At 35.9% G+C, this 25,530-nt stretch overlaps 1 protein-coding gene across 1 annotated transcript; it reads right to left on the bottom strand.

Moving 5' to 3' along the window:
- Positions 1-319: 319 nt before the first annotated feature.
- On the bottom strand, positions 320-23,612 carry LOC127411747 (interferon gamma receptor 1-like). The gene is made up of 7 exons (XM_051647480.1): positions 23,448-23,612; positions 11,903-12,020; positions 11,003-11,178; positions 10,496-10,629; positions 10,091-10,265; positions 5,881-5,993; positions 320-3,961 (listed from the first exon to the last, which is right to left on the bottom strand). Exons 1-7 carry the CDS (start codon positions 23,515-23,517, stop codon positions 3,620-3,622), a joined length of 1,128 nt encoding a protein of 375 aa, XP_051503440.1. The 5' UTR covers positions 23,518-23,612; the 3' UTR covers positions 320-3,619.
- Between the last annotated feature and the right edge of the window lie 1,918 nt (positions 23,613-25,530).

Genomic DNA, 25,530 nt, shown 5'->3' with positions numbered 1-25,530 from the left:
CACACCGGACGGGTCTGATGGCGAAATTAAAATTCATATCTTTAGGAGTTAAACTTTTTTAAAGAGGAAAACAGTACTGAATGCACCTTTAAATACACCAAATACTAATTATTCATAGCTATTTATCTGTTGAGTATTCATAAGATTTCAGTTTTAAATATGCCTTTGTTGAGATTTTGAAGTAGGTATTTCAGAAAAAAAGACCCACTTATCACATTCTCAGAAATTTCCAGGAAGCTCTATAAAGAAAGAATGGTTTCATAACTGCATGTCAGTACAGCTAGAACAGTGCAATATGAGGAATGAACATCAAACGAGATTGGTTCTTATTTTTATTTTGTCTCCAATTGCATACAACTGTTGTCTATTAATGTTTTATTTGTGAAAGCTCAAAATAACTTTCTGCTATACTGAAATCATTAACAGTTAGCAGAGATTTTGTATAGGGTATTTCAAACATGTATTCATATACAAAACACTGAATGCAATTGTAAACAAATTATGCTTTTTCAGCTGTGGGGAGAAAAAAAAAAAACACCTTTAAAGATGTCAAATGTAAATAAAGACAATACTTACCTAATATGTTGAGGTATGTTTAAAAGTAAATCAATAATGCTACCACTAGCTGAGTGGAGCAAGCCATCAGTTCACCTCCAAAGGTTAGTTAAGCGTTGAGTGAAAGTTTTAGAATAAAACGTTAAGTGCACAGTCTTTCTGGGACCCTGAACAAACTTCAGATTTGAGGGAGTCTTCTTTTCAGAGCTGCCTTAACACTGCAGTGTAAATACACTTATATTCTCAATGCATGCAGTACCAGGGATGCACCAGTCCAGGAACACTCTTTCCTTTTTCTCCTGTCTTTTAAATGGCTGTGGAAATGTATACATAAACATACAAAATCCACCACTATTAAGTGCAAATTTGCTTTATTTCAAGCAAAACCAAAAAAAAAAAAACAAAGAAGAAAAAAAAGAAGCTGAAACATATGACGAATAAGCTTAGAATTAATTTAAGGGTTATGCATAAAAGTGCAAGTTAAAGTCATTAATGTCAAACCAGATGTCACTTGCATCTTGCCATATATATATATATATATATATATATATATATATAAAAGGACAACATATGTATTCGAAATATTTGCTCATAAGGCAATCAGTGCAATGCTGTATGTGCCATATATACAACCAATGATTTGTAATAACACTAAACATTTTTTTGTTACATTTTTAACCACAGAGTAACTTTCAATTAAAGAATAACTTTTAGTTGTATGTATTGTTATAACTTTTTTGCAGACAGAACAATGTGATATTATGACAGCAGAACCTGAACATGTAACAGCCAGGAACTTTAATATACCTAGTAAAAAGTATAACATTTCTGTGATTCTCACAAAACCTGTGAAAAAAATATCCTGGTCCTATTTTACTCAACACAATCAAGAATTTATATGTTAAAATGAAGCCTATTTTTAGGGCCTTTCAGGTTTTTTTTTTTTTTTTTTACATTGTGACATTATTTTCATGACTGTTATGCATATTTACCGCCTAATTCTCACTACTGCAATGCAAAAAAGATGGTCATTTATGATATTCTCATTAACACAATGTTTAAAAAAGGATTATTTAAATATTACTTAAATTGTAAAGTATTTAGACATCATAGTAGTGCTCCCTTTTTCGCTGATTTAAAAAAAAAAAAAAGTACTCGCTTTTGCGCCCCCCACTGGACAATAGGAAACTGCAGCGAAACGTGTAACGGAGCACATAATTTCATTTTGCAAAAACATTGTCACGACCCCATTATATTCATGACACCAGGCTAAAAAAAGCGTAATGGTTCTAAATGTACCGTAGGCTTAATTTTTTTTATGTAAAATATTGAATAATATATATATATATATATATATATATATTTGTATTATATATTGATTTTGGGTTAAAATGACCAGGACACTTTCTTGACAGGTTGTGTGGGAATCCTCCGGTTCTCCTCTCCTTCGATGCAGATCTTTCTCGGAGTAAGTGACAGTATATAATCAGATGCGTGAGAGATAGATTGGCAATCTAATAGCTCTAGAAAGCCACTGTCTACTCTATAAAATAAGGACAAATAAGTGCTCCGTGCTGAAACCTAGTAAATTTGAAGCAGTGCTGTTACTTACAGGACTTCATAATTTACAAATTAAGCACTGCTGACAGCAAAGCATGTTTTGTGTTAGGTTGTGTGAATACTTGTGTGAAATCATAATAGGACCAAGTAATGACTGCATGAAATGACTATGTAAACAGGCTATTATATTGAAAATCCTATAAGGTCTGCTTACACATACTGCATCTGTGGCTTGCGAGGGGCACATATTAATTTTGCCGCTCATATTAACAGATTACAGCATTCACGGCGGACACCTTCCATTACAACATGCTGATCTGAAATATAAGTGGCGCTCTAATGCATTTTAGCCCTCACAGACATGCTCGTCTATAAACATTCAGTCTAATTTTCATTTCTTGCTCCGCCCCCATAGTTTCACAGAATATCTCGGGCTCTGAGTGGACTAGAAGCTCAATCTAGGTGTCATTAGAAAGCTGAGATCCTACCCTTTGCGATGATGTTTAACATTTTAACATCAATAGAACATATAAGATAACGTATTTTTCAAATTATTTGTTAGCATGCTTTTCCAGCTGGACTGCATATTTATTTTCTGGACATCTAAGATATAACATTGGATTATTCATGTAAGCTCACAGAAAAATAAAAAATGGCTGAACTACTAAACTGTACAGTCACATTCCTTAGAATGAGAGCATTCATTTGATGTATGGCTTGTCTATATATGTACTATGTGAAAGACTTTTATATTCATATGAATATTTCTACCACATGACCTCAAAATGGTGCTTATTTGTGACACAGATGTTTCAGGCCTTATTTTGTTATTTTATGTTACATAAATGCCAAATTGATGGTGTTCTATGAAAAGCTCATATTCTAAGCTTTCAAATGTTACCACATATGCCTGACTTGTGTAACCGGGGACTTTAATGTTTTAAGCGTAAACTTACTTTGCAATATAGCGCCCCCTTGTGGACCAGCCGGCAGGTCCATCGAGTTTAAGGGGTTCAAGACAAGCTAAGTTCAATCAACAGCATTTGTGGCATAATGATGATAACAACAAAAAGTATTTCTACTTGGCTCAGGTTTAGCTTAGCTACTGCTGTTTACTGAGCTCAACTTGTTTTAAACCGGAATATTCCTTTAAATGGGTTATATTAGGCAACTTGAGGTTTTTGAGGTTTATTCTACGTAAGTTAATTAACATATGGATTTAAATTTGGTCGCCTTTCTCATGTAAATTACATTTTAATGATAATCAAGTGCGTAATAATTCTCAATTGTTCACTCTCGATAACCATTTTATCATTTATGGCCATTATCAAAGGAAAAACTCCTTGTCCCTTCTTTTTATATTGACATGCAGTAGAAACTCTGTCAATGTGAAAGCTAAATGTGCATCTGCCATTGGGGTCACGCAGCAGCACTGCTCATGTCCTGCAGACGCAGTATGTGTGAAACTGATCCAAGACATGGCAAGACTTTTCATTTTCATACACTAAATTACAGATGGTCGTGGACCGTATGCATGCGTTAAGTCGCCGGGACTCATCTCCAACAGGAATTTGTGACTGTCATAACCAGATGAATTGCCGAAGCCTTCAGACTCCTCAAAATTCACATCCACTTCAGAAAGGCCAGATTTGTCGTGGTCCACTTCCTCTTGTGTGTCAGTAGGGATAATGACTGTGCTGCTGTCTTTCTCAACTGGAGAAATGGTGGGGCTTTCATCTGTCATTAGTAGGGGTGTGTGAGCCGCAGACGTCATTTTAGAGAGGTTGAGCTGCTCAGGTTGTTGAACGGCACTAGGTGATTGTTTTGTAGTCATGAGACTCCGCTGCTGCATATGGAAAGAAATAAATGGTTAGTCTTGGTACTGCAAAAAGTAAGGCACTATAAACAGACTTGTCACAAATAGAAAATTCTGCTACAAGGACTGTAAAAAAACAAAAAACAAAAAAACAGTACTTTAGTGCCAAGTCAATACAAAAATTAAAAAGATTTAACAATCGGAGTCTTTCTGCGGTACTGGTAGTACAGAGTATAGACTTCTTTTTACGTGCGCATGTGCTAGAGAGTGCTCGTGGTAATGCAGATACACACTTTCATGTCCTAGGGGTTGATTAACCTTTTTGACTTTTTGTTATGTGGAACCTAAATAGGAAACTTTTTTGCCATGCTTTCATCATTTACTTTTGGCACTACTCAAATGCCTTTTATGTATATATTTCACTGTTTTAGCCTCGTCTCAGACTTTCAATATCAAACTATGAAAATCCATTATAAAAAATAAAAATTGCTTGTTTAAAACGATGATAATCTAAACAAAGTGTGAAATAAACATAACCCATTTCAGTACTGATTGTGTGAAAATTATTTCTATAAATTTTCAATAATTACGACTGTCCTGCAGTCATTTCCACTACATCAACCAATTTTGCCCCAATTATGTTTTTTCAAAAGGTAGTGTACTTGTTACCCAATTCGACAGAAGTGTCAGTGTAGAGCATATTTGAGATTAAATATGAGGATTCCACTTTACAATAAGGTTCCATTTGTTAACATTAGTTAATGCATTAGGGATAGTGAACAAACAATGAACAATAAATATATCTTGTTTTTTTTTTACAATACTGATAAATCTTTGTTAATGATAGTTAATAAACAATTGTTCATTGTTAAGTTCATAATGTATTAACTAATGTTTACATATACAACATTTGATTTTAACAATGTATTACTATATGTTGAAATTAACATTAACCAAGATTAATAAATGCTGTAAAACTATTGTTCATTTTTAGTTCATGTTAACTAATGTTGTTAACTAAAGTTAAAGGGATAGTTCACCCAAAAATGAAAATTCTCTCATCATTTACTCACCCTCATGCCATCCCAGATGTGTATGACTTTCTGTCTTCTGCTGAACACAAACGAAGATTTTTAGAAGAATATTTCAGCTCTGTAGGCCCACACAATGAGTGAGAAACAGATCGATATTGAATCTCCACTTTCACTTTCAGATGTGAAACTGAAACTAAACAGGTGCCACATGTGACTTTCAGGTATGAAAGTGAAAGTGGAGATTTATAGTGAAAAAGGATTTAAATATTGATCTGTTTCACACCCACAGCTATCATATCACTTCTGAAGATGTGGATTTAACCACTGGAGTCTTTGGATTTTATGGATTACTTTTATGCTGACTTTATGTGCTTTTTGGACCTTCAGATTTCTGGCCACCATTCAATTGCATTGTATGGACCAACAGAGCTGAAATATTCTTCTAAAAATCTTCACTTGTGTCCTGAATGTAAAAAGTATGAATGTATTATACAATGTGTGTGTAGACTATATCATTAAGTAGTTTTGTTTCATTTTTTTCTTTTTAAATTTCGGAATGTTTACTTGAATACTTGATACGTCGGTTAGGCCTACCTAAAAAAAAAACTTCAAGCACTCTTTGAAATTTGTTCTATTATTTTCATTTGTTCTATTGCTTTTAATTGGTTTCTTTGTTTTTTATTTTTATTACTGACTGTATTGTATTTCTCTTGAATAATAACTTCAGAACTTGAAACATTGTTTACTTAGGCCACATCCACACTAATCCATTGAAACCTCCATTTCAGTTTCTTAACGTCATTGGTTTCCAAAATATGTGGTTAAAATATGAGTGTTTTCGAAAGTCTCTTGTGACAACCCGAAGTTCTACATAAAAGCCTTAAGATATAAAAAACTGAAATTTAAAGGACATACCAAAAATTTGGGAATTTGGGGAATTCTGGACCACTTCTTGCAGAGTATCCACACAAAACCCACAGCAATGAAGAGCAACACAACAACAACTCCTACTACAGCCGGGATGTAGCCTGTCAAAAACATATCTCAGTAAAGCAATCTAGTGTGGTACTGTCATAATGTCAAAGTTAACATACACAGAGTGTGAGCTTTATTAGGGGAACATGTGTGAATCCTCAAACCAGCCCATCTGGCACCAACAATCATGCCAAAACTCCAAAATCAGTGAGATCAAAGTTTTTCCCATTCTGATGGGTGATGTGAACATTAACTGAAGCTCCTGACCCTTATCTGTATGATTTTATGCACTGCATTGATGCCACACAATTGGCTGATTAGATAATCGAATGGATGATTGTTGGTGCCAGACGGGCTGGTTTGAGTATTTCTGTAACTGCTGATCTCCTGGAATTTTACTCACAACAGTCTCTAGAATTTACTCAGAATGGTGCCAAAAACAAAAAACATGCAGTGAGTGGCAGTTCTGTGGATGGAAACGCCTTGTTGATGAGAGAGGTCAACAGAGAATGGCCAGACTGGTTCAAACTGACAAAGTCTACGGTAACTCAGATAAGCACTCTGTATAATTGTGGTGAGAAGAATAGCATCTCAGAATGCTATTCTGTTTTGGTGGCACGAGGGGGACCTACACAATATTAGGCAGGTGGTTTTAATGTTGTGGCTGATCGGTGTGTATATATATATATATATATACAGTGGTGTGAAAAAGTGTTTGATTTTTTTGCATGTTTGTCACACTTAAATGTTTCAGATCATCAAACAAGTTTAAATATTAGTCAAATATAGCACAAGTAAACACAAAATGCAGTTTTTAAATGAAGGTTGTTGTTATTATTAAGGGAAAACAAAATCCAAACCTACATGGGCCTGTGTGAAAAAGTGATTGCCCCCTAAACCTAATAACTGGTTGGGCCACCCTTAGCAGCAACAACTGCAATCAAGCGTTTGCGATAACTTGCAACGAGTCTTTTACAGCGCTGTGGAGGAATTTTGGCCCACTCATCTTTGCAGAATTGTTGTAATTCAGCCACATTGGAGGGTTTTCGAGCATGAACTGCCTTTTTAAGGTCATGCCACAGCATCTCAATAGGATTCAGGTCAGGACTTTGACTAGGCCACTCCAAAGTCTTCATTTTGTTTTTCTTCAGCCATTCAGAAGTGGACTTGCTGGTGTGTTTTGGATCATTGTCCTGCTGCAGAACCCAAGTTCGCTTCAGCTTGAGGTCACGAACAGATGGCCGGACATTCTCCTTCACGATTTTTTGGTAGACAGCAGAATTCATGGTTCCATTTATCACAGCAAGTCTTCCAGGTCCTGAAGCAGCAAAACAGCCCCAGACCATCACACTACCACCACCATATTTTACTGTTGGTATGATGTTCTTTTTCTGAAATGCGGTGTTACTTTTACGCCAGATGTAATGGGACACACACCTTCCAAAAAGTTCAACTTTTGTCTCGTCAGTCCACAGAGTATTTTCCCAAAAGTCTTGGGGATCATCAAGATGTTTTCTGGCAAAAATGAGACGAGCCTTAATGTTCTTTTTGCTCAGCAGTGGTTTTCGTCTTGGAACTCTGCCATGCAGGCGATTTTTGCCCAGTCTCTTTCTTATGGTGGAGTCATGAACACTGACCTTAACTGAGGCAAGTGAGGCCTGCAGTTCTTTGGATGTTGTTGTGGGGTCTTTTGTGACCTCTTGGATGAGTCGTCGCTGTGCTCTTGGGGTAATTTTGGTCGGCCGGCCACTCCTGGGAAGGTTCACCACTGTTCCATGTTTTCACCATTTGTGGATAATGGCTCTCACTGTGGTTCTCTGGAGTCCCAAAGCTTTAGAAATGGCTTTATAACCTTTTCCAGACTGATAGATCTCAATTACTTTCTTTCTCGTTTGTTCCTGAATTTCTTTGGATCTCGGCATGATGTCTAGCTTTTGAAGATCTTTTGGTCTACTTCTCTTTGTCAGGCAGGTCCTATTTAAGTGATTTCTTGATTGAGAACAGGTGTGGCAGTAATCAGGCCTGGGTGTGGCTAGAGAAATTGAACTCAGGTGTGATAAACCACAGTTAAGTTACGTTTTAACAGGTGGGGCAAACACTTTTTCACACAGGGCCATGTAGGTTTGGATTTTGTTTTCCCTTAATAATAACAACCTTCATTTAAAAACTGCATTTTGTGTTTACTTGTGTTATCTTTGACTAATATTTAAACTTGTTTGATGATCTGAAACTTTTAAGTGTGACAAACATGCAAAAAAATAAGAAATCAGAAAGGGGGCAAACACTTTTTCACACCACTGTATATATACACTACCGGTCAGTAGTTTTGAAACACTTACTCATTCTTTATTATAATTGTTTTCACATTTTAGAATAACAGTAAAGTCATTAAAACTATGGAATAACATAAATGGAACTATGGGAATTATGCTGTGACTAAACAAAATCCAAAAGAAATCAAAACTGTGTTATATTTTAGCATCTTCAAAGTAGTCACCCTTTGCCTAGAATTTGCAGACATGTACTCTTGACATTTTCTCAACCAACTTCTTGAGGTATCACCCTGGGATGCTTTTTAAACAGTACTGAAGGAGTTCCCATCTATGTTGGGCACTTATTGGCTGCTTTTCTTTATTATTTGGTCCAAGTCATCAATTTCAAAAACTTTTTTTTTAATAACATTTTAGATTTATAATGAAATAAATGAATATGTTGGCACAATTATATTTTTGTCTACAAAACTAATTTCAAACATTTAAGCATACGTCTTCAGATCAAAAGATTTTTAAGATCATGAGAAACATTTCAGTCAAGTGTTTCAAAACTTTTGACCGGTAGTGTGTGTGTGTGTGTGTGTGTGTGTGTATATATATATATATATATATATATATATATATATATATACAGCTCTAGAAAAAATTAAGAGACCACTGCAAAATGATCAGTTTCTCTGGATTTACTATGTGTTTATGTGTTTGAGTAAAATGAACATTTTTGTTTTATTCTATAAATTACTGACAAAATTTCTCCTAAATTCCAAATAAAAATATTGTCATTTAGAGCATTTATTTGCAGAAAATGACAAATGGTCAAAATAACAAAAAAGATGCATTGTTTTCAGACCTCGAATAATGCAAAGAAAACAAGTTCATATTCATTTTTAAACAACACAATACTAATGTCTTAGGAAGATTTCAGAAATCAGTATTTGGTGGAATAACCCTGATTTTCATTCACAGATTTCATGTGTCTTTGCACGCTTTCCACCAGTCTTTTACATTGCTGTTGGGTGAATTTATGCCACTCCTGGTGCAAAAATTCAAGCAGGAATTCAACAGACACTGGAATGGAATGTCTGCCATAAATGTAGGGATGCTGATTCAAGAAACATTTGGAGTGGTCTAATTATTCCAGAGCTGTATATATATATACAGCCTTTTTTTTTTAAAGGTGGTGAGGGGGCATTTTACCTCACACTTGGGGTAAAAGGCCCCCAGGGGGTCATAGTTATTTTGGCTCAAAATAAATGATCAAGGATTTTCATTAGCTGCATAAATTTACAAAATGTAAAAAAATATTTAAATGTTAGCTCAAATGACCTCAAAATCAAACTTTTGATTCGGTTGAAATGGGTGATTCTCTTTGGATTCTTTGCTGGTTCATGTTATTTCTATTAAGGGAATTGTAAAATTAGCAGGTTAGCAGCTACAAGTTTGTTTACAAATGGCGGCAGCAGACTCCTCTTGTTCCTCATTGCTTTCTGCATCATAGGTTTTTCACCAATCACAGGCTGCAGCACCTCCCACAGTCCCTCTACACCCCCAAAAGTACCCATCCCAGAGTAGGAGCTAAAAATGTCCCTTAAAACGGCTACGAGGTGCGAAAACTTCGAAAAGTATTAGCCCCAGGAAAAAGTACCTAAAACGTGCTTTAGTCCCTGCAGTGAGAAAGGGCCTTATGTTAACAGGATGATCATTTGAACTATTAACAGCAACGACTAACCATTGCAAGACAGCTGCATTGCATTCACACAAATAAACAAAACTATATCAAAAGGATCAAATGGGCTCATGAAGTTTGCACAAGGTGGCTGGGCAGAATGAGACAGTCCTCTGACAGCACATAAAGTGTGAAAGGGTGATGGTCTTACCAGTCTCAACAGGCTTTTGCACAGAGACACAAACGTTTCTGTAGGTACTAGTAGGTATAGCAGCAATCATCCCTTCAAACAGCACTTCAATGCACTGGCCATCAAATCTTTGGTTAAGGTGGATTACTGCAGTGCACAGCTCTTTGTCATCAAAACATTCATATTTACTGTCTCGCTGAGGAAGGAGGAAGGATTTTTATCCAAAACTTTATAGTATTTCTACTCATGTTCAGATGGGTGGAAAGAGAAACAGTTCCTATTCTACATAACTATGTATTCACTTTTATGCTAGATAAATATTACAATCAAAACACTTAGAATCAATTTCATGAAAGGATTGATCCTCTCAATACAATATCAGTATTTGAAATATCAATACTTCAAGTTCAATTTAGTTTTACTAACCTGATCATGTGTGACTGTGTACAAAAATACTTCCTTCAGAATGTCCCGTTTATAAATGTTATAAGGGTGCAGAAAGAACACTTCAATCATATCTTTATGAACAGACATATTTACATCTGGAAAGTGCACAGAGCCTGCAAGAAAGCACAAGAAAATAATGCATATATATATATATAAAAGCCAAATTTATAAGAAAACAATCATAAGACCAATCATAAACCAGTATGCAAATAGAGGTAAGAAAAAAAGACCAAATGGAATACAATATTGCAATATTAATATGATATCAGTCTTGTAAGTCAGAATTTAAATGGCCAAAATGATCAAACAATTATTCCAATAATTCATAAATGTATATTTTTACAATCTATGATGAACACATTTTTTATCCTGTCTTTGGAAGCCTGTGATTCAGGCTCTGTTTGCTTTATGTATCTGCTAAAAGCATGGCATGCATGCACTGTAATTCAGTATAAAACTATATGATTAACTACTCAGTCAACTTACATTTATGTGTGTTATCATTATAAAAGTCACTGCTGTAGGTAAATTGAATGGAGACACATTCTGATTTCTCTTTTCCATCATGTGCTGTCACAGTCACTACATAATTATCAGCAGGGTCACTGGTATACTTGCTGATATTCAGGTGCATCTGAGAAGTCTCCACTGTTTGGGAATTGCTAGAGATAAATGAGAGAGGAAGATTGTCTATTTATTAAAGGCACAGTTATTGTTTTATTTTTTATTTTCTCCCAAATATGGCATGCCCTATTCCCACTACTTACTAGGCCCTCGTGATGGCGCGGTTACTCACCTCAATCCGGGTGGCGGAGGACAAGTCTCAGTTGCCTCTGCTTCTGAGACCGTCAATCCGTGCATTTTATCACGTGGCTCATTGTGCATGACACTGCAGAGACTCACAGCAAGTGGAGGCTCATGCTACTCTCCGCAATCCACGCACAACTCACCACGCGCCCCATTGAGAGCGAGAAACCCTAACCACGACCACGAGGAGGTTACCCCATGTGACTCTGCCCTCCCTAGCAGCCGGGCCAATTTGGTTGCTTAGGAGACCTGGCTCACTCAGCACACCCTGGATTCGAACTCACGACTCCAGGTGGGGTAGTAAAGGCACAGTTATTAAAGGAATGTCCAAGCTAATCTTTTCCATTCAGTAAAAGGTGATAGGGACTAGGAACGGCCATGGTCACTATGCACTTTCATTAGGACTCATTCAAGAACTTAAAAAAGCAAATCATGATTCAACATGAAATCTAAACTGTAAGCTAGCTTTAAGGTAAAAGAGCTTATGTGGATCTAAGATATAAAAGCACTATCCAAACAAAAATGACTTGTTCAATTTCAGAATATGTGATTATTTGTTAACGTGATAAAAGTGCTTACCTTACATAGGGTTTGACCATTACAATGAATTTCAGTTGTTCAGTTGGTTTACTGTAGTTCCAGTAGAGTATATTAACAAAGTTGTGACAATCAAGACTGACGTTTGTTGGAGAGGGAACTGTCAAGAAAAAATAATAATGCTGGTTAGATTCAGTAATCTAGTAACCTCATAATTTTACAAAGTTTAATTGAATTTATTTCAGTACATTTTTTCCAATGTTGCTTAACAAGTACTGAAATAGTTGGTCATTTCAAACAAGAATTAATGTATGATTTCTTTCATATATGAAATATATTTTATAATGATTTTGACTTATACACGACTAAACTGAATTTATGTGTTTGAAGACAAATATAAATTATAGCTACATATGAATACAAAAAGAAATTCATTAAAAATACATGAGAAATAAATAAATGAGTCGGAGTGCTGTATGTTCAAAGAAGCCAGTTTTTAAGTATACAAAAATAGGCCTTAGAGACATGTATTTTTTTTTTTTACCAATGGTGAAATGCCAACTGACATAACAGCCTATCATATGATATTGGGGTCATTTTGAACAAAGGAAGTGGTTTCTAGTGCGTGTTAAAATCTACAGCGGATATGCAGGTTGTTATGATTCACTGTTGTCTGCCTTGTGTTTTGCCTCTGTCATCTGTTCCCCCTGGACTACACTTCCCATAATCCCCTGCTCTGATTACTTCCAGCTGTTCCCTATTGATTCTCACCTGTGTTTCATTTACCTCGTTTATCCATGTATATATATTGCCCTATTGTCTGTTTAACCTTTGTCAGTTGTCATGTGTGTTTATCCAGTTCTTGCGCTGAGTTCTAGCCTGTTTGTTTATGTTTTGTTTCCTGGTTTTACCCTGTTCCGCGTTCATCCAGTCTTGTATTTTGTTTTATTTATTCATCATTAAAGTTGCTGCACTTAGATCCTGCTCTCGTCACATCCTTCAAATGTTACACAGGTCTTGCTCAATACAAAGAATTGATATACATTTTGAGGCATCAGACTTGTGGTGGGTTGGAAGTAGAGCCAAGTGGGCCATACATATTCAATATTATTTTGTATTTATGTATTGACCTTGTTTTAATTTTTAATCTAATTGTATATTTGTTGTCTAATACTGTATGTGCAAAAGTCTTAGGCACATTAGATGTTTCACAAATACATTTGTTTTAAGACGATTATTTTTTGTGCTTTCAGTTGATTAAAATATTTATTCACGATTATTGCATGATTTTTCATGGTTAATTGCAATTAATCACAGATTTGGAAAGTGATAAGATTTGACTCTACATATACTTTTCCTGTCAAAATGCATATATCTTAATTTTTTTTTAAATAAAATAAAACAACATGTAACAATAATGTTTTATTAACATTTTCCACAAAATTTATTCCACAGTATTAAGATAGAAATGCATTAAAATAGCACCAATTCAAGCAACATTAATTGTTTCCCAAAGCCTAGGGAGGTTAACCAAATTGAAATATCTAGTTTCCATAGTTTGTGTTTTCATAGCAATGGGCATTAAATGTCTCAAACCCAGGGGTTAAAATTGAGATGATTGAGAAGGGGGAACCCTAAAACACTGCTTTGAACTCCACATGAAAAGCACTTACGTCTTGTTTTGCTTTTAGCACTAGCACTGTCCACATAACGATACTTCATACGAATATTCTGGAACGTGACGCCGGGGATTTGCTGATGCTTCATTCCAGCAAGTCATGTGAATGCGTCTTATCACAAGTCTCATCTGGGTGTGTTTTGTACCAAAAATTAGGGTTAAGAGGTCCTTTCTCCATCACTTGATCACTGACAGGAATCACTGTTGTGTGTGTTTGTGGTGTGTATATGTGTCAGTGTAATGACCCCGAACACATCGCAAAGATTCTGGCCTATTCCAACCAGTGTTTAGAACGTACATGGAGCTGAATAAAATGTTAGAATTTAATGTGAAAATTGATAAAAGCGTTAATCGTGATTAAGAAAAATTAACGCATTAAACATTTTAAATTAATCATGTGTTAACTTTAGTTATTTTATATCATAGAACTGTGGCAAGTTCTCCATGATGCTTGGAACAACATATCACCAACAACCTTGAAAAAGGTTGTTCTAAAGGCATAGGGTGGACACAGTGTTGTTGTACTCAAGATCGGTTTTGGTCTTGAGACCACTTTTTGAAGGTCTTTTTTTACTCAATCTTGTCTCGGTCTCAGACAAAGAGGACTTGGGATTTTATTTCAAGACTGGTCAAGACCACAACTGTGGGGATATCACTATATTGCCTGTGCATCATCTGATTTATTTGTTAACATCATTACTTTGATTGGATGTAAAACTTCCTGCTTCAAATGCAAGCAATAACATGACTCATTTCTAATTAGACATTTTTGTTACTGTTAAAGGCTGTCACCCCTCCCCACCCCCCTTCACACGCACTCCAAGAAATGAATGCGTGAGACAGGAGAGGAAACTGTGGCTATCTGAGAGATGTCAGCCAAATGTTCTGCAATACAATTTGGCTACCTAAACCAGTGTTTCCCAACCACTGTGCCCACTAGTGTGCCGGAAAAGATTGTCAGGTGTGCCATGGAAAATGATCAAATTCCTCAAAATATATAAATACAGTTTTTTTCCAGTATTTTAGTGAAGGCATAGAGATAGTTGAAGAGTTTTAAAGTTGCCAATTCAGTATATATTCAATTACAAAGTATTTTATGCAACCAGTTTAAATATTTTGCCCATCATAACATTATTGTTCTAACAAACTCTAGTTCGCTATTAAACGCAACTCCTCACATGCCCACAAAATGATCATCACTCTTGTAATAAAAACATTCAGTCAGTGAACCGAATGAATGAATAGAATACAACAGGTGTATTGTTTTACTCAAAGACTAAAAGCTGTTTATTTGTGCACAGCATAGAATAACAGATTTTATGAACAGATGTGGCTTATTTGTCACATTTCTCTCATAAAACATAAACCGAATATGAGAAACTGTTACACACAATTACTAAAAGCAAATTCTCCTGTTTTAAACAAGCTCAAAAACACCGCGATTCGATGTGTAGATTCTGAGGTACTGTAATCATCACGGAGCATGTTTGACATCTGAACCGTTTAACGGAGGCCGGGCGGCTGCTCTCGGGTCCTAGTGCCTGCTGGATCCAACCTCTGTCAGTCCGACTTGTGTGTTTGTTTTTCTCTCTATCAACAATGCAATTTTGACCCGGTGTGACTTATAGTCAGGTGTGACTTTCTTTCCAGAAAACACAGTAAATAAATAAAACATTTATTTGCTGTGCTGTTGCAGGAATTAATTTGCAAGAACAAATCTACAAATTGGAAAAGACACAAATTTGTTGGTTTTTCATTATCCAATTAATGCTCTTGTAAACTTGCGTTTTTTGCATAGCCATATTTCAAACATTACGGGTTCACGCTACTAAGACAGACAGAAAACATGGACAAGTTCTTGAAAAGGAAAACTATCGACGATGGTTATGTGGGATAGTGGGGTGCCATGGGATTTTTTAATTGTAAAAAGTGTGCCGTGGCAGGAAAAATGTTGGGAAACACTGACCTAAACCACAAAGAGTTCATCTGCAAAAAAGCGCTCAAAAGAAAACATGTACATTTTGCAGTGTACTGCTTACTGAGATGACTGGGACCATGTCAAACTTTTATCGACACTTAACAAAGCATAAAGAAAGGTATGCCAAGTGTAAGTGATGCTAGCAAAGCTAGCTAGCTAACGTTAGCAATCTGCCTCTTGCTGCATTCCATTCAACTCGGAAAGTCAGATTTTCCAACTTCCTACTGGGAAAAGTGCAATGGAACACCACATGAAGTCGTAATTACAACTTGGAAAGTCGTGTGGAAATTTTAAACTCGCCGATTTCGCCAAGATACAGGTGCGTGACATCACACAATCTTGTCGGCACCCAGGAAGACGTACAAAATAAGTGATAAACATTAACTTTTATTAAATAATATCGATAAATGAGTCAATGTTCCTACATTACATGAGATTAAAGCTTGTTTAACAAATGTTAGCAGAGAAGCAGGTGTTCAAAACATGGTATATTTTACTCTCTTTTGATAATCGTACACCTGTAGCACAAATGCTAGCGTTGCAGATTGTTTATGAATTGAGTTGTTAGGAGACATCTCTGGTGACAGTCAAACACCTGCTAAGATAACGGGAGTGTTGCAGTTTTGTTTCCTTTAACGTCATCTTCCGAGCTTCTGGTATTGGAATGCCTTTATTGTCGGAGATATCAAGTGGAATATCCCACATCCGATTTGAATGGAACGCAGCATCTGTACCTAAACTCATCTTCACCCCTCACCCAAAGAAATTTAGTGAATATTAGCTATACATATTAGCTACCTATGTATTTACTGTTTTTTAGGGCGCTAGTTTCAGTTGATTGCCAGCTATTTGTCACCTAGCTAGGTGCGCAAGCTACCTAATTTAGTTAACATATATTGAGGGATGTAGCTAATGCAGTGTTAACTTTGTGAGAGATTGAAGGGACAGGGAATGTAGTGACAAACTGTTGTACCCAAGTTAAGTTTTTGCTTGTGATAAACAATGACGAGACAGGCCACATAAAGCTATGTAGCTAATGTATATAATGTTATGTTACATCAACGTTAGCTACTGTCAGCTCCCACATAAATGCTACACGCTGCGGTAACGCTCACTCACTTGGGTGAGAGAGCTAGAGATGTGACAGCAGAGAGTAATGCGCCTCCACTAATAAGAAAAATTTACATTTTAAATAGGCTGCTTTGCTTATGTTTGGCATTCTTTGTTCTATTTTCCAGATTTAGCTATGTGGTTAGCAAATGGCACACATTTATACCAGGCTTGTTGTTGGTTCAAAAACAACAAAAAACCTACTATATTGTTGAAGAAAAGGCAGAGAAAAGGCAATACTTAAGTACTGAATAATTATTTGATATATTCTGTACTTAATGATGGTTTCTAAGGGAAGAGTCATCCAGAAAACCTGATGCGATGCTTGCACAAAACTTTTATTGTTTTATGTGGATGGTAAAACTTTGAAAAGTAGTGTTGAAAGTTGATTTCAGCTCCTTAATGTTGTATTTGTTTGCTCATAGAAAACAAAGGAAAATTCACCTCCGCAATGCCTTTTGATTATTTTATCAAGACATTTCTCATGGTGCACTGATACACACACACACACACACACACACACACACACACACACACACACAAACACACACACACATATATATATATCCTGGTCTTGTCTCGGTCTCGATACACTCTGGTCTTGACTTGGTCTCGGTTTAGGTGGTCTTGACTACAACATTGGGTGGACATACCAAATATTCATAGATTTTTATGTTTCCTGCACTTTGTAAAAAGGTAATTGATAAATATAAATTATTCAAGGCATTATTTTTGAAATCCTCACTATTCAAAAGTTTTTACAACTGCCTAAATTTTTTGCACAGCACTGTGTGTATATACAGTATATACACACACACACACACATATACACTGATCAGCCACAACATTAAAACCACAGACAGGTAAAGTGAATAACATCTATTATTTCGTTACAATGGCACCTGTCAAAGGGTGGGATATATTAGTCAGCAAGTGAACAGTCAGTTCTTGAATTTCATGTGTTGAAAGCAGGAAAATGGGCTAGCGTAAGGATCTGAGCGACTTTGGCTTTGAGCATCTCCAAAATGGCAGGTCTTGTGGGGTGTTCCTGATATACAGTGGATAGTACCTAACAAAAGTGGTCCAGGGAAGAACCGGTGAACCGGCGACAGGGTCATGGGCGCCCAAGTCTCACTGATGCGCGTGGGGAGCGAATGCTAGCCCGTCTGGTCCGATCCCACAGAAGAGCTACTGCAGCACAAATTGCTGAAAAACTTAATGCTGGCCATGATAGAAAGGTGTCAGAACGCACAGTGCATCGCAGCTTGCTGCGTATGGGGCTACGTAGCCATGCTATACCCATACCCATGCTGACCCCTGTCCACCGCTGAAAGTGCCTACAATGGGCATGTGAGTGTCAGAACTAGACCATGGAGCAATGGAAGAAGGTGGCCTGGTCTGATGAATTACGTTTTCTTTTAGATCATGTGGACGGCTGGGTGCGTGTGCGTCGTTTACCTGGGGAAGGGATGGCATCAGGATACACTATGGGAAGAAGGCAGGCCGGCGGAAGCAGTGTGATGCTCTGGGCAATGTCCTGCTTGGAAAACTTGGGTCCTGTCATTCTTGTTGATGTTACTTTGACATGAACCACCTATCTAAAGATTGTTGCAGACCACGTACACCCCTTCAAGGCAACGGTATTCCCTAATGGCAGTGGCCTCTTTCAGCAGGATAAGGCACCCTGCCACACTGCAAAAATTGTTCAGGAATGGTTTGAGGAACATGACAAAGACTTCAAGGTGTTGACTTGGCCTCCAAATTCCCCAGATCTCAATCCGATTGAGCATCTGTGGGATGTGCTGGACTAACAAGTCCGATCCATGGAGGCCCCACCTCGCAACTTACAGGACTTAAAGGATCTGCTGCTAATGTCTTGGTGCCAGATACCACAGAACACCTTCAGAGGTCTTGTGGAGTCCATGACTCGACGGGTCAGAGCTGTTTTGCTGGCATGAGGCACCCTTAACCTTACCATGATTTTAAATAAAGTGCTGGATAGGAGGGGAGCTAAAATTTGATGTTTGTATTGTATCAATTTAAAAAGAATTTTGTTGAATGGTAGGTCTAAAATGTATACCTTTTAGTACAAGCCAAGTCGTACAATACCTCGTGATTTCACCATCTCGTACGAATTATTACATCAGAGTCATCACTGAGACTATGTTGGCTGATCATTGTGTAGGGTAGGCCTAAGATGTTTATTGTGCTTAACATAAGTACACAATTATTAGTGAATAAGGCCCCAAGTTTTGACTGTTTTCCAGTGGGGTATATATATAGTGGTACAGTGGGGTAGTCTGTCATTTTTTTGTGGCATTAAACAATATGAACCTAAATTAAGTGACATTGAGAGAAAAAAAATAATGGGAAGAAATTATCAATGTCACAGTTGAGTAAAACTCATAACCCAGTTTCTGCAAAGTAACTTTCAGGCAAAAAGAACAAGATTATCAATGAAAATCAACCTAATAAAACAACACAGACCCTAAAAGTAAGTTGATGAACACTTATTAAAAGAGAAGTGAAATTTGGAGAGCAAAAAAAGGTTTTTTTTTGCACATAAGAGGAAGTCTTCTGCTATTAAAACTCTAACATTCAGTTTTGATGTGAGGATATGAAAGAGAACATACTTACAAAGATCACATGCCAACACTGCGCAATTGCCCCATCTTATTTTGTCCTTAAAAACATTTTCTATTGGCTGAAAGAACTGTTTTATTTGTGTGCCTTGATATTTGCAGGCATGTTCTCTTTTCTCACACTTCCAGTGATAGCACTCCCCATTGTTCTAAAAGTTTTCATTTTTTTCTTTAATTATGGATTTCTCTCTTAAATAATGTGAACTTCAACTGCAATTAAGTTTGAAGTGCCCTCCTTATGCCCTTTTTGTACAGTAGTATGGATAGACAGGAGGCCATAATTAATTTAACGCAAAAGAAAACTAGGCTGTAATGGATAGAAGAACAGCATTCAAATGGCTGTAATGTTGGCCTTCGTCACTGAGCCAACAAAACATTGAAAACATATCTTTCCAGAAGATTTCCAGTGAAAAGAATAATAACAGGAAAACATTGGTGGAAAAAAATTTAGGTCACGTGACCCAAGACTTGAAGTCATTACAATTTATTACATGGACTATATTTCTAATCCTCACAGCCTTTTTTTCATTCATTTCAAATTAAAAATAGTTGTCTAACCAGACTTAAGTCCATTGTATTAAAAGATAATTATTAAATATTATAAAGCTGATACTTCCGACTCTAAATTCTGATTGGATTAGGTGTGTTTTAAAATGTTGATAACAGCTCATATGTGACCTTCCATATTTATGTAGTAAATAAAGTATTTATTGAACAAATTAAACATTGGTTTCTTTTATCAAAATGCTGTTGCCGCCATTTTATAAAAGCAATAATCCATGACTGTTACAGTGATTTTACCATGGGTTTTGGGTGCTTCTCACCACTGTGCTTAAAGGAACATTTTGGGTTCAATGCAAGTAAATATTAATCAACAGCATTTGTGGTATCATGTTGATTACCAAAAAAAAAAAAGATCCCTTATCTGTGGTAATATGACGTTTATGCTGTTTTGTCCTCATCCTGTTATGATTTTAGACTGAAGCAACAAAGATACTGCATTTTAAAAAAAAGCATGTGGTTTGAACCCACACTGATTTCCATATGTAACCACGTGTGATCAATCACACATTGACACAATTTCTCCAATCATAGCTGTGGTTTTACTGAGACAAGTGTGAAAATAAAATCAAACCTTCTATTACATTACAGAACTACATGTGCCCAAAATGAATCAAAACCGGTACATGAGTGTAAACAAAGAATAGAGACAGACAGTAAGACTTAAGTAAGACAAAAGAAAAACAGGAAAGAATATACACACAAACAGAGAAAAGTGTGACTACAAAAGGAAGAAAGGCTGTGCATACAGCATAGAAATAAAAAAAGAAACAAAATTACAATAGAGTGCAACAGTGACAACCCACTTTTTCAGCAGCCTTGGTTCCTTATTTAAAATTCAAGTTGAAATAACACTAACTCGTGGCTTCCACAGAAGCTGCATCATCAAACTTGAAAACCATGAAACTTACAAACATAAAAAAAAAAAAATCTGCATTATTGTCCAATCCACAATATTTCAGGTTGTTTCTAGGGCTGCACGATTTGGACAAAAAGTCACATTGCGAATATTTTGAAAAATATTGCAATTGCGATTTACGACAAACAAAAAACTTTTAAGTGATTCTTTTTGACCAAAATTTGGTAATGTTTTTCCCATGTTCTACTGCCAATAAAAAGACTTGGGCTACTCTTTGAGGGCTACTCACTTCAGTCCAAGAACCTCACCTTTTTAACTTCAGCCACAAACAAACAAATAAATGAATAACACAGTGAAACAAAGAGAGAAAACAAACTGTCTTCTTCGTATTTACATTGCACCTGTCTACTGTATACGAGTCTCAGCCCACTTTTAACCATTATTATTTGTTATTATGGTTTTAAAACCTTTAAAAGGTTTTAAAAGGTGCTAAAGGAAGTTTTACTCACTACATACTTGGTAGGTACTACTTTACTATTACACTGGCGGCCAAAAGTTTGGAATAATGTTCAGATTTTGCTGTTTTGGAAGGATATTGGTACTTTTATTCAGCAAAGTGGCATTCAACTGATCACAAAGTATAGTCAGGACATTACTGATGTAAAAAACAGCACCATCATTATTTGAAAAAAGTCATTTTTGATCAAATCTAGACAGGCCCCATTTCCAGAAGTCATCACTCCAACACCTTATCCTTGAGTAATCATGCTAAATTGATCATTTGGTACTAGAAAATCACTTGCCATTATATCAAACACAGCTGAAAGCTATTTAGATCGTTAAATGAAGCTTAACATTGTCTTTGTGTTTGTTTTTGTGTTGCCACAGTATGCAATAGACTGGCATGTCTTAAGGTCAATATTAGATCAAAAATGGCAAAAAAGAAACAGCTTTCTCTAGAAACTCATCAGTCAATCATTGTTTTGAGGAATAAAGGCTATACAATGCTTGAAATTGCCAAAAAACTGAAGATTTCATACAAAGGTTTACACTACAGTCTTCAAAGACAAAGGACAACTGGCTCTAACAAGAACAGAAAGAGATGTGGAAGGCCAGATGTACAACTAAACAAGAGGATAAGTACATCAGAGTCTCTAGTTTGAGAAACAGACGCCTCACATGTCCTCAGCTGACAGCTTCACTGAATTCTACCCGCTCAACACCAGTTTCATGTACAACAGTAAAGAGAAGACTCAGGGGTGCAGGCCTTATGGGAAGAATTGCAAAGAAAAAGCCACTTTTGAAACCGAAAAACAAAAAGAAAAGGTTAGAGTGGGCAAAGAAACACAGACATTGGACAACAGATAATTGGAAAAGAGTGTTATGGATCTTAACCCCATTGAGCTTTTGTGGGATCAGCTAGACTGTAAGGTGTTTGAGAAGTGCCCGACAAGACAGCCACATCTATGGCAAGTGCTACAGGAAGTGTGGGGTGAAATGTCCCCTGAGTATCTGGACAAACTGACAGCTAGAATGCCAAGGATCTGCAAAGCTGTCATTGCTCCATGTGGAGGATTTTTTGATGAGAACTCTTTGAAGTAGTTTAAGAAGTTCTGATTTAAAAAAAAAAAAAAATTGTAATAGTAATTTTTCACATTATTAATGTCCTGACTATACATTGTGATCAGTTGAATGCCACTTTGGTGAATAAAAGTACCAATTTCTTTCCATAAGAGCAAAATCTGAACATTATTCCAAACTTTTGGTCGCCAGTGTGTGTGTACCACCATGGTTATCTAAGGCAGTGGTTCTAATCAAGACAATATTTGAAGGCCCCCTCGCCTGAAACTTGACGTTTGTCTGATTAAAAGAATTAATCATGGACAATTTTTGATTCTAGAAGTTTCAGAAAGAGTTTGTTTATAATTTGTGGGCATACATCTTAAAGTATGTTTAATTAAGTTGGATTATTTTAATATTTCTTATTTTAAATGCATTTTAAGTCATATTGAGTCCTGGCCCCCTGGTTGAAAACCACTGCTCTAAGGTACTTCAAAGAAAACCATGTTTTTGGTACTGTTAGTGTATGTAATGCTTATAATTGCTTTGGCAAAGCAAACCCTTTTTCTCATGCTAGTTTAACTCTTTTAACTGATTTCTGATGTTGCAACAGTAAATAATAAAATGGCTTTTGAGTCCAGATGGATAATGGGGTGGAGAAACATATTTGAGATGTTACAAATCAAGCCCCAACAGAACTGATGTTCTCTTGTCCTATTTAGAAAAAAATATTCTACGAATATGTTTTTTAAATAAGAAATGTGAAAATCTGATTATTATTAGGCTTTTCTGTCTTCATCATTGAACTTTTGACCATACATTTCCCATTCGTTTTTTATAAATCACTTTATGAGACTGCACACAAAGAGCTACTCGATTAAATATGTTAGAGCTGACTAAAGCACTTTCTGGTCTCTACAAAAGTTCCCCGATATTTCCAAGTTTTCTATGACCGTGTATGGGAACACTGAAATCTGTTAACAGAAGTGATGCCCGCATTTCAAAAAACAAAGATGAAGACATCTAATCAGCGATAATGATTAGAACTATTATTATTATTATTATTATTATTATTATTATTTTGAAACGTCACATTACAAACCATGAGTCAAATCTCACGTTCACATGCACGCACACACAAACTAAAGGATAATATGATATACACCGCTAGCATGATGAACCTCTACTATTGTACTCACCTAAACCACAGACGATTTGACACAGGAACGCGAAACACACCCAAATCGTGAATACCGGATTCGTTGACATTGTGATAACCCGGGTTTCCAAACCTTGACAATCCTATTTCAGACGGGTTCTTTCCTGTCTCTGCTTTGTGTTCGTGCGTCTCCGCGTTTCCACTTCAACTGACTAACTGAGACTGAAGGGTTGCCAAATATTCAGACATGACATAAATATCAGATGACTGGCACACGCATTGATTCGATATATACTGAAATATCTCATCTTTTTTTATTTCTTTGAAAAGATGTGTTTTTAAAGATGTAAATTCGCCTTACGTTGTGAGACTTATTTTCATCTTTATTTTCTAATGTGATCTGGCAACCAGGTGAAAAATAGTAAAGGCGATAAAATAATAATTTTCTGAGTAAAGGGCTTTAAATTAGTTTATTTGTTGTTGTTGTTGTTGTTGTTGTTGTTGTTTTTAAATGCGACCAAAATTTGATTTTTTTTTTTTAAGTTCACACAGCACAAGACAAACAATGTGTCTGTATTGCTAGCAATATGCCAGTTTCAGTCATCTTTTCTTTCTTTTTTGTGCTGTTTCAAAGAAAACAGTCATGCCATTTTACAGATACATCAGTGATGATGTATTTTTTTGTGCTGTGTCAGCATGGCTAGCAAAAAGAAAATACACAAAATTAATTACAGCCCTCAAGTTGTCCCTCATTTTTTTCTTAACACAATCTTCAAGAATCCTAACGCTGCTCGTTTCCTTTCAAAAACACATTGTATGGAAGTATTGAAAAAGTTCATATTGAAAAAGTAACAGCATATGTTTATGAGCAACCTTATGAACATAAGGGTGAGTAAATGAGTGAGTAAAAGTACATTTTCTATTTTTAGGTGAACTACTCCTTTAACTGGTGGATCATTGTTTGAGCACATACCTGAGAAGGACATCCTCAAAATAAAACTTATAAAAGAAGACTCTTATGAGATGCTGTTCAAAATTCAGATTTAATTAAAGACATAAAGAAATTCTTTTGAAAATCTTAAACTGATTGTAAATTATTACCTAATAATATTTGCATTAAAAATATATGACACTGTCTCTGCAACAACCTAAAAACTAAATTGAAGCCACAAGTCACAGGTCTAATATTCTGAGGGTGAAAATGCTCTACTTTGTGTTTTATAGATTATTTTCTTAGACAATGTTAAGTGAATTTTCTAAAAAGCTCCTTCAAAAGCCTGCCAGGTTACCACATTTATTCAATTTCTTTACAATGTACACACATTCGCTCTTTATCTTAAACCTGATATGCTGCAAACTGCTCCGTTAATGTTTTCACATTCACAATTATGAATGACATCCGAATCACGTACTGTACATTACATACTTTCAATTCAAACCGGCAAATTTCGCCAAATGGTGAATAGTTTACACCCTTGGAAATTAATGTTGGTCAGTACACCATTTCAATCATAAAACAGTGGGCAAACATATCATGTTTAGTTAGATACTTAAATCTTACATGACACTAACCCTCTTAACCTGAACATCTTGCTGATGTGTGGCGCCAGAACATAAATAATCCATGAGGTTCCCGCTTAATTTATTAAACTTTCCCACCTTCATCAATTTGATTGGCTATCTCAAATGACATTAGCAGTGTTAGACTAATGAGCACTCTTTTTTTAAACCTTTATGTTATTCCTGCAACAATTTTATGGCAACTAGACGACGATGCCTAATGGACAGCAGCAGAACAGCAACAAGAATATCAGTTATTTTGAAATTGCAAAAATCATATAATCTCTCCATTTAATCTCATTATAATAGTCTATTTTTGCTGCATTGTGACATAAAATCATGAATTAGGGCATTTTATAATTGTGATTAATTTAAAGTAAGAATAACAGTATTTATTAAGCATTTATAACATGTAAGTTAAAATGCGAACTATTTGGGAAATTTTTCATGAAAGTTGCCATTTTTACGCATATTGTTATATCTGCATTTCAATGATTTATAATGCATTTGTAAATGACTTATTACTGTAGACATTAATGAACCCTTTTATAGACCCTTAACAA

The sequence above is a fragment of the Myxocyprinus asiaticus genome, chromosome 21 (genome assembly GCF_019703515.2).
Source record: "Myxocyprinus asiaticus isolate MX2 ecotype Aquarium Trade chromosome 21, UBuf_Myxa_2, whole genome shotgun sequence".
Taxonomy (NCBI): Eukaryota; Metazoa; Chordata; class Actinopteri; order Cypriniformes; family Catostomidae; genus Myxocyprinus; species Myxocyprinus asiaticus.
The sequence above is the reverse complement of the archived record's forward strand: the minus strand, read 5'-3'. Positions and strand labels throughout refer to the sequence as shown.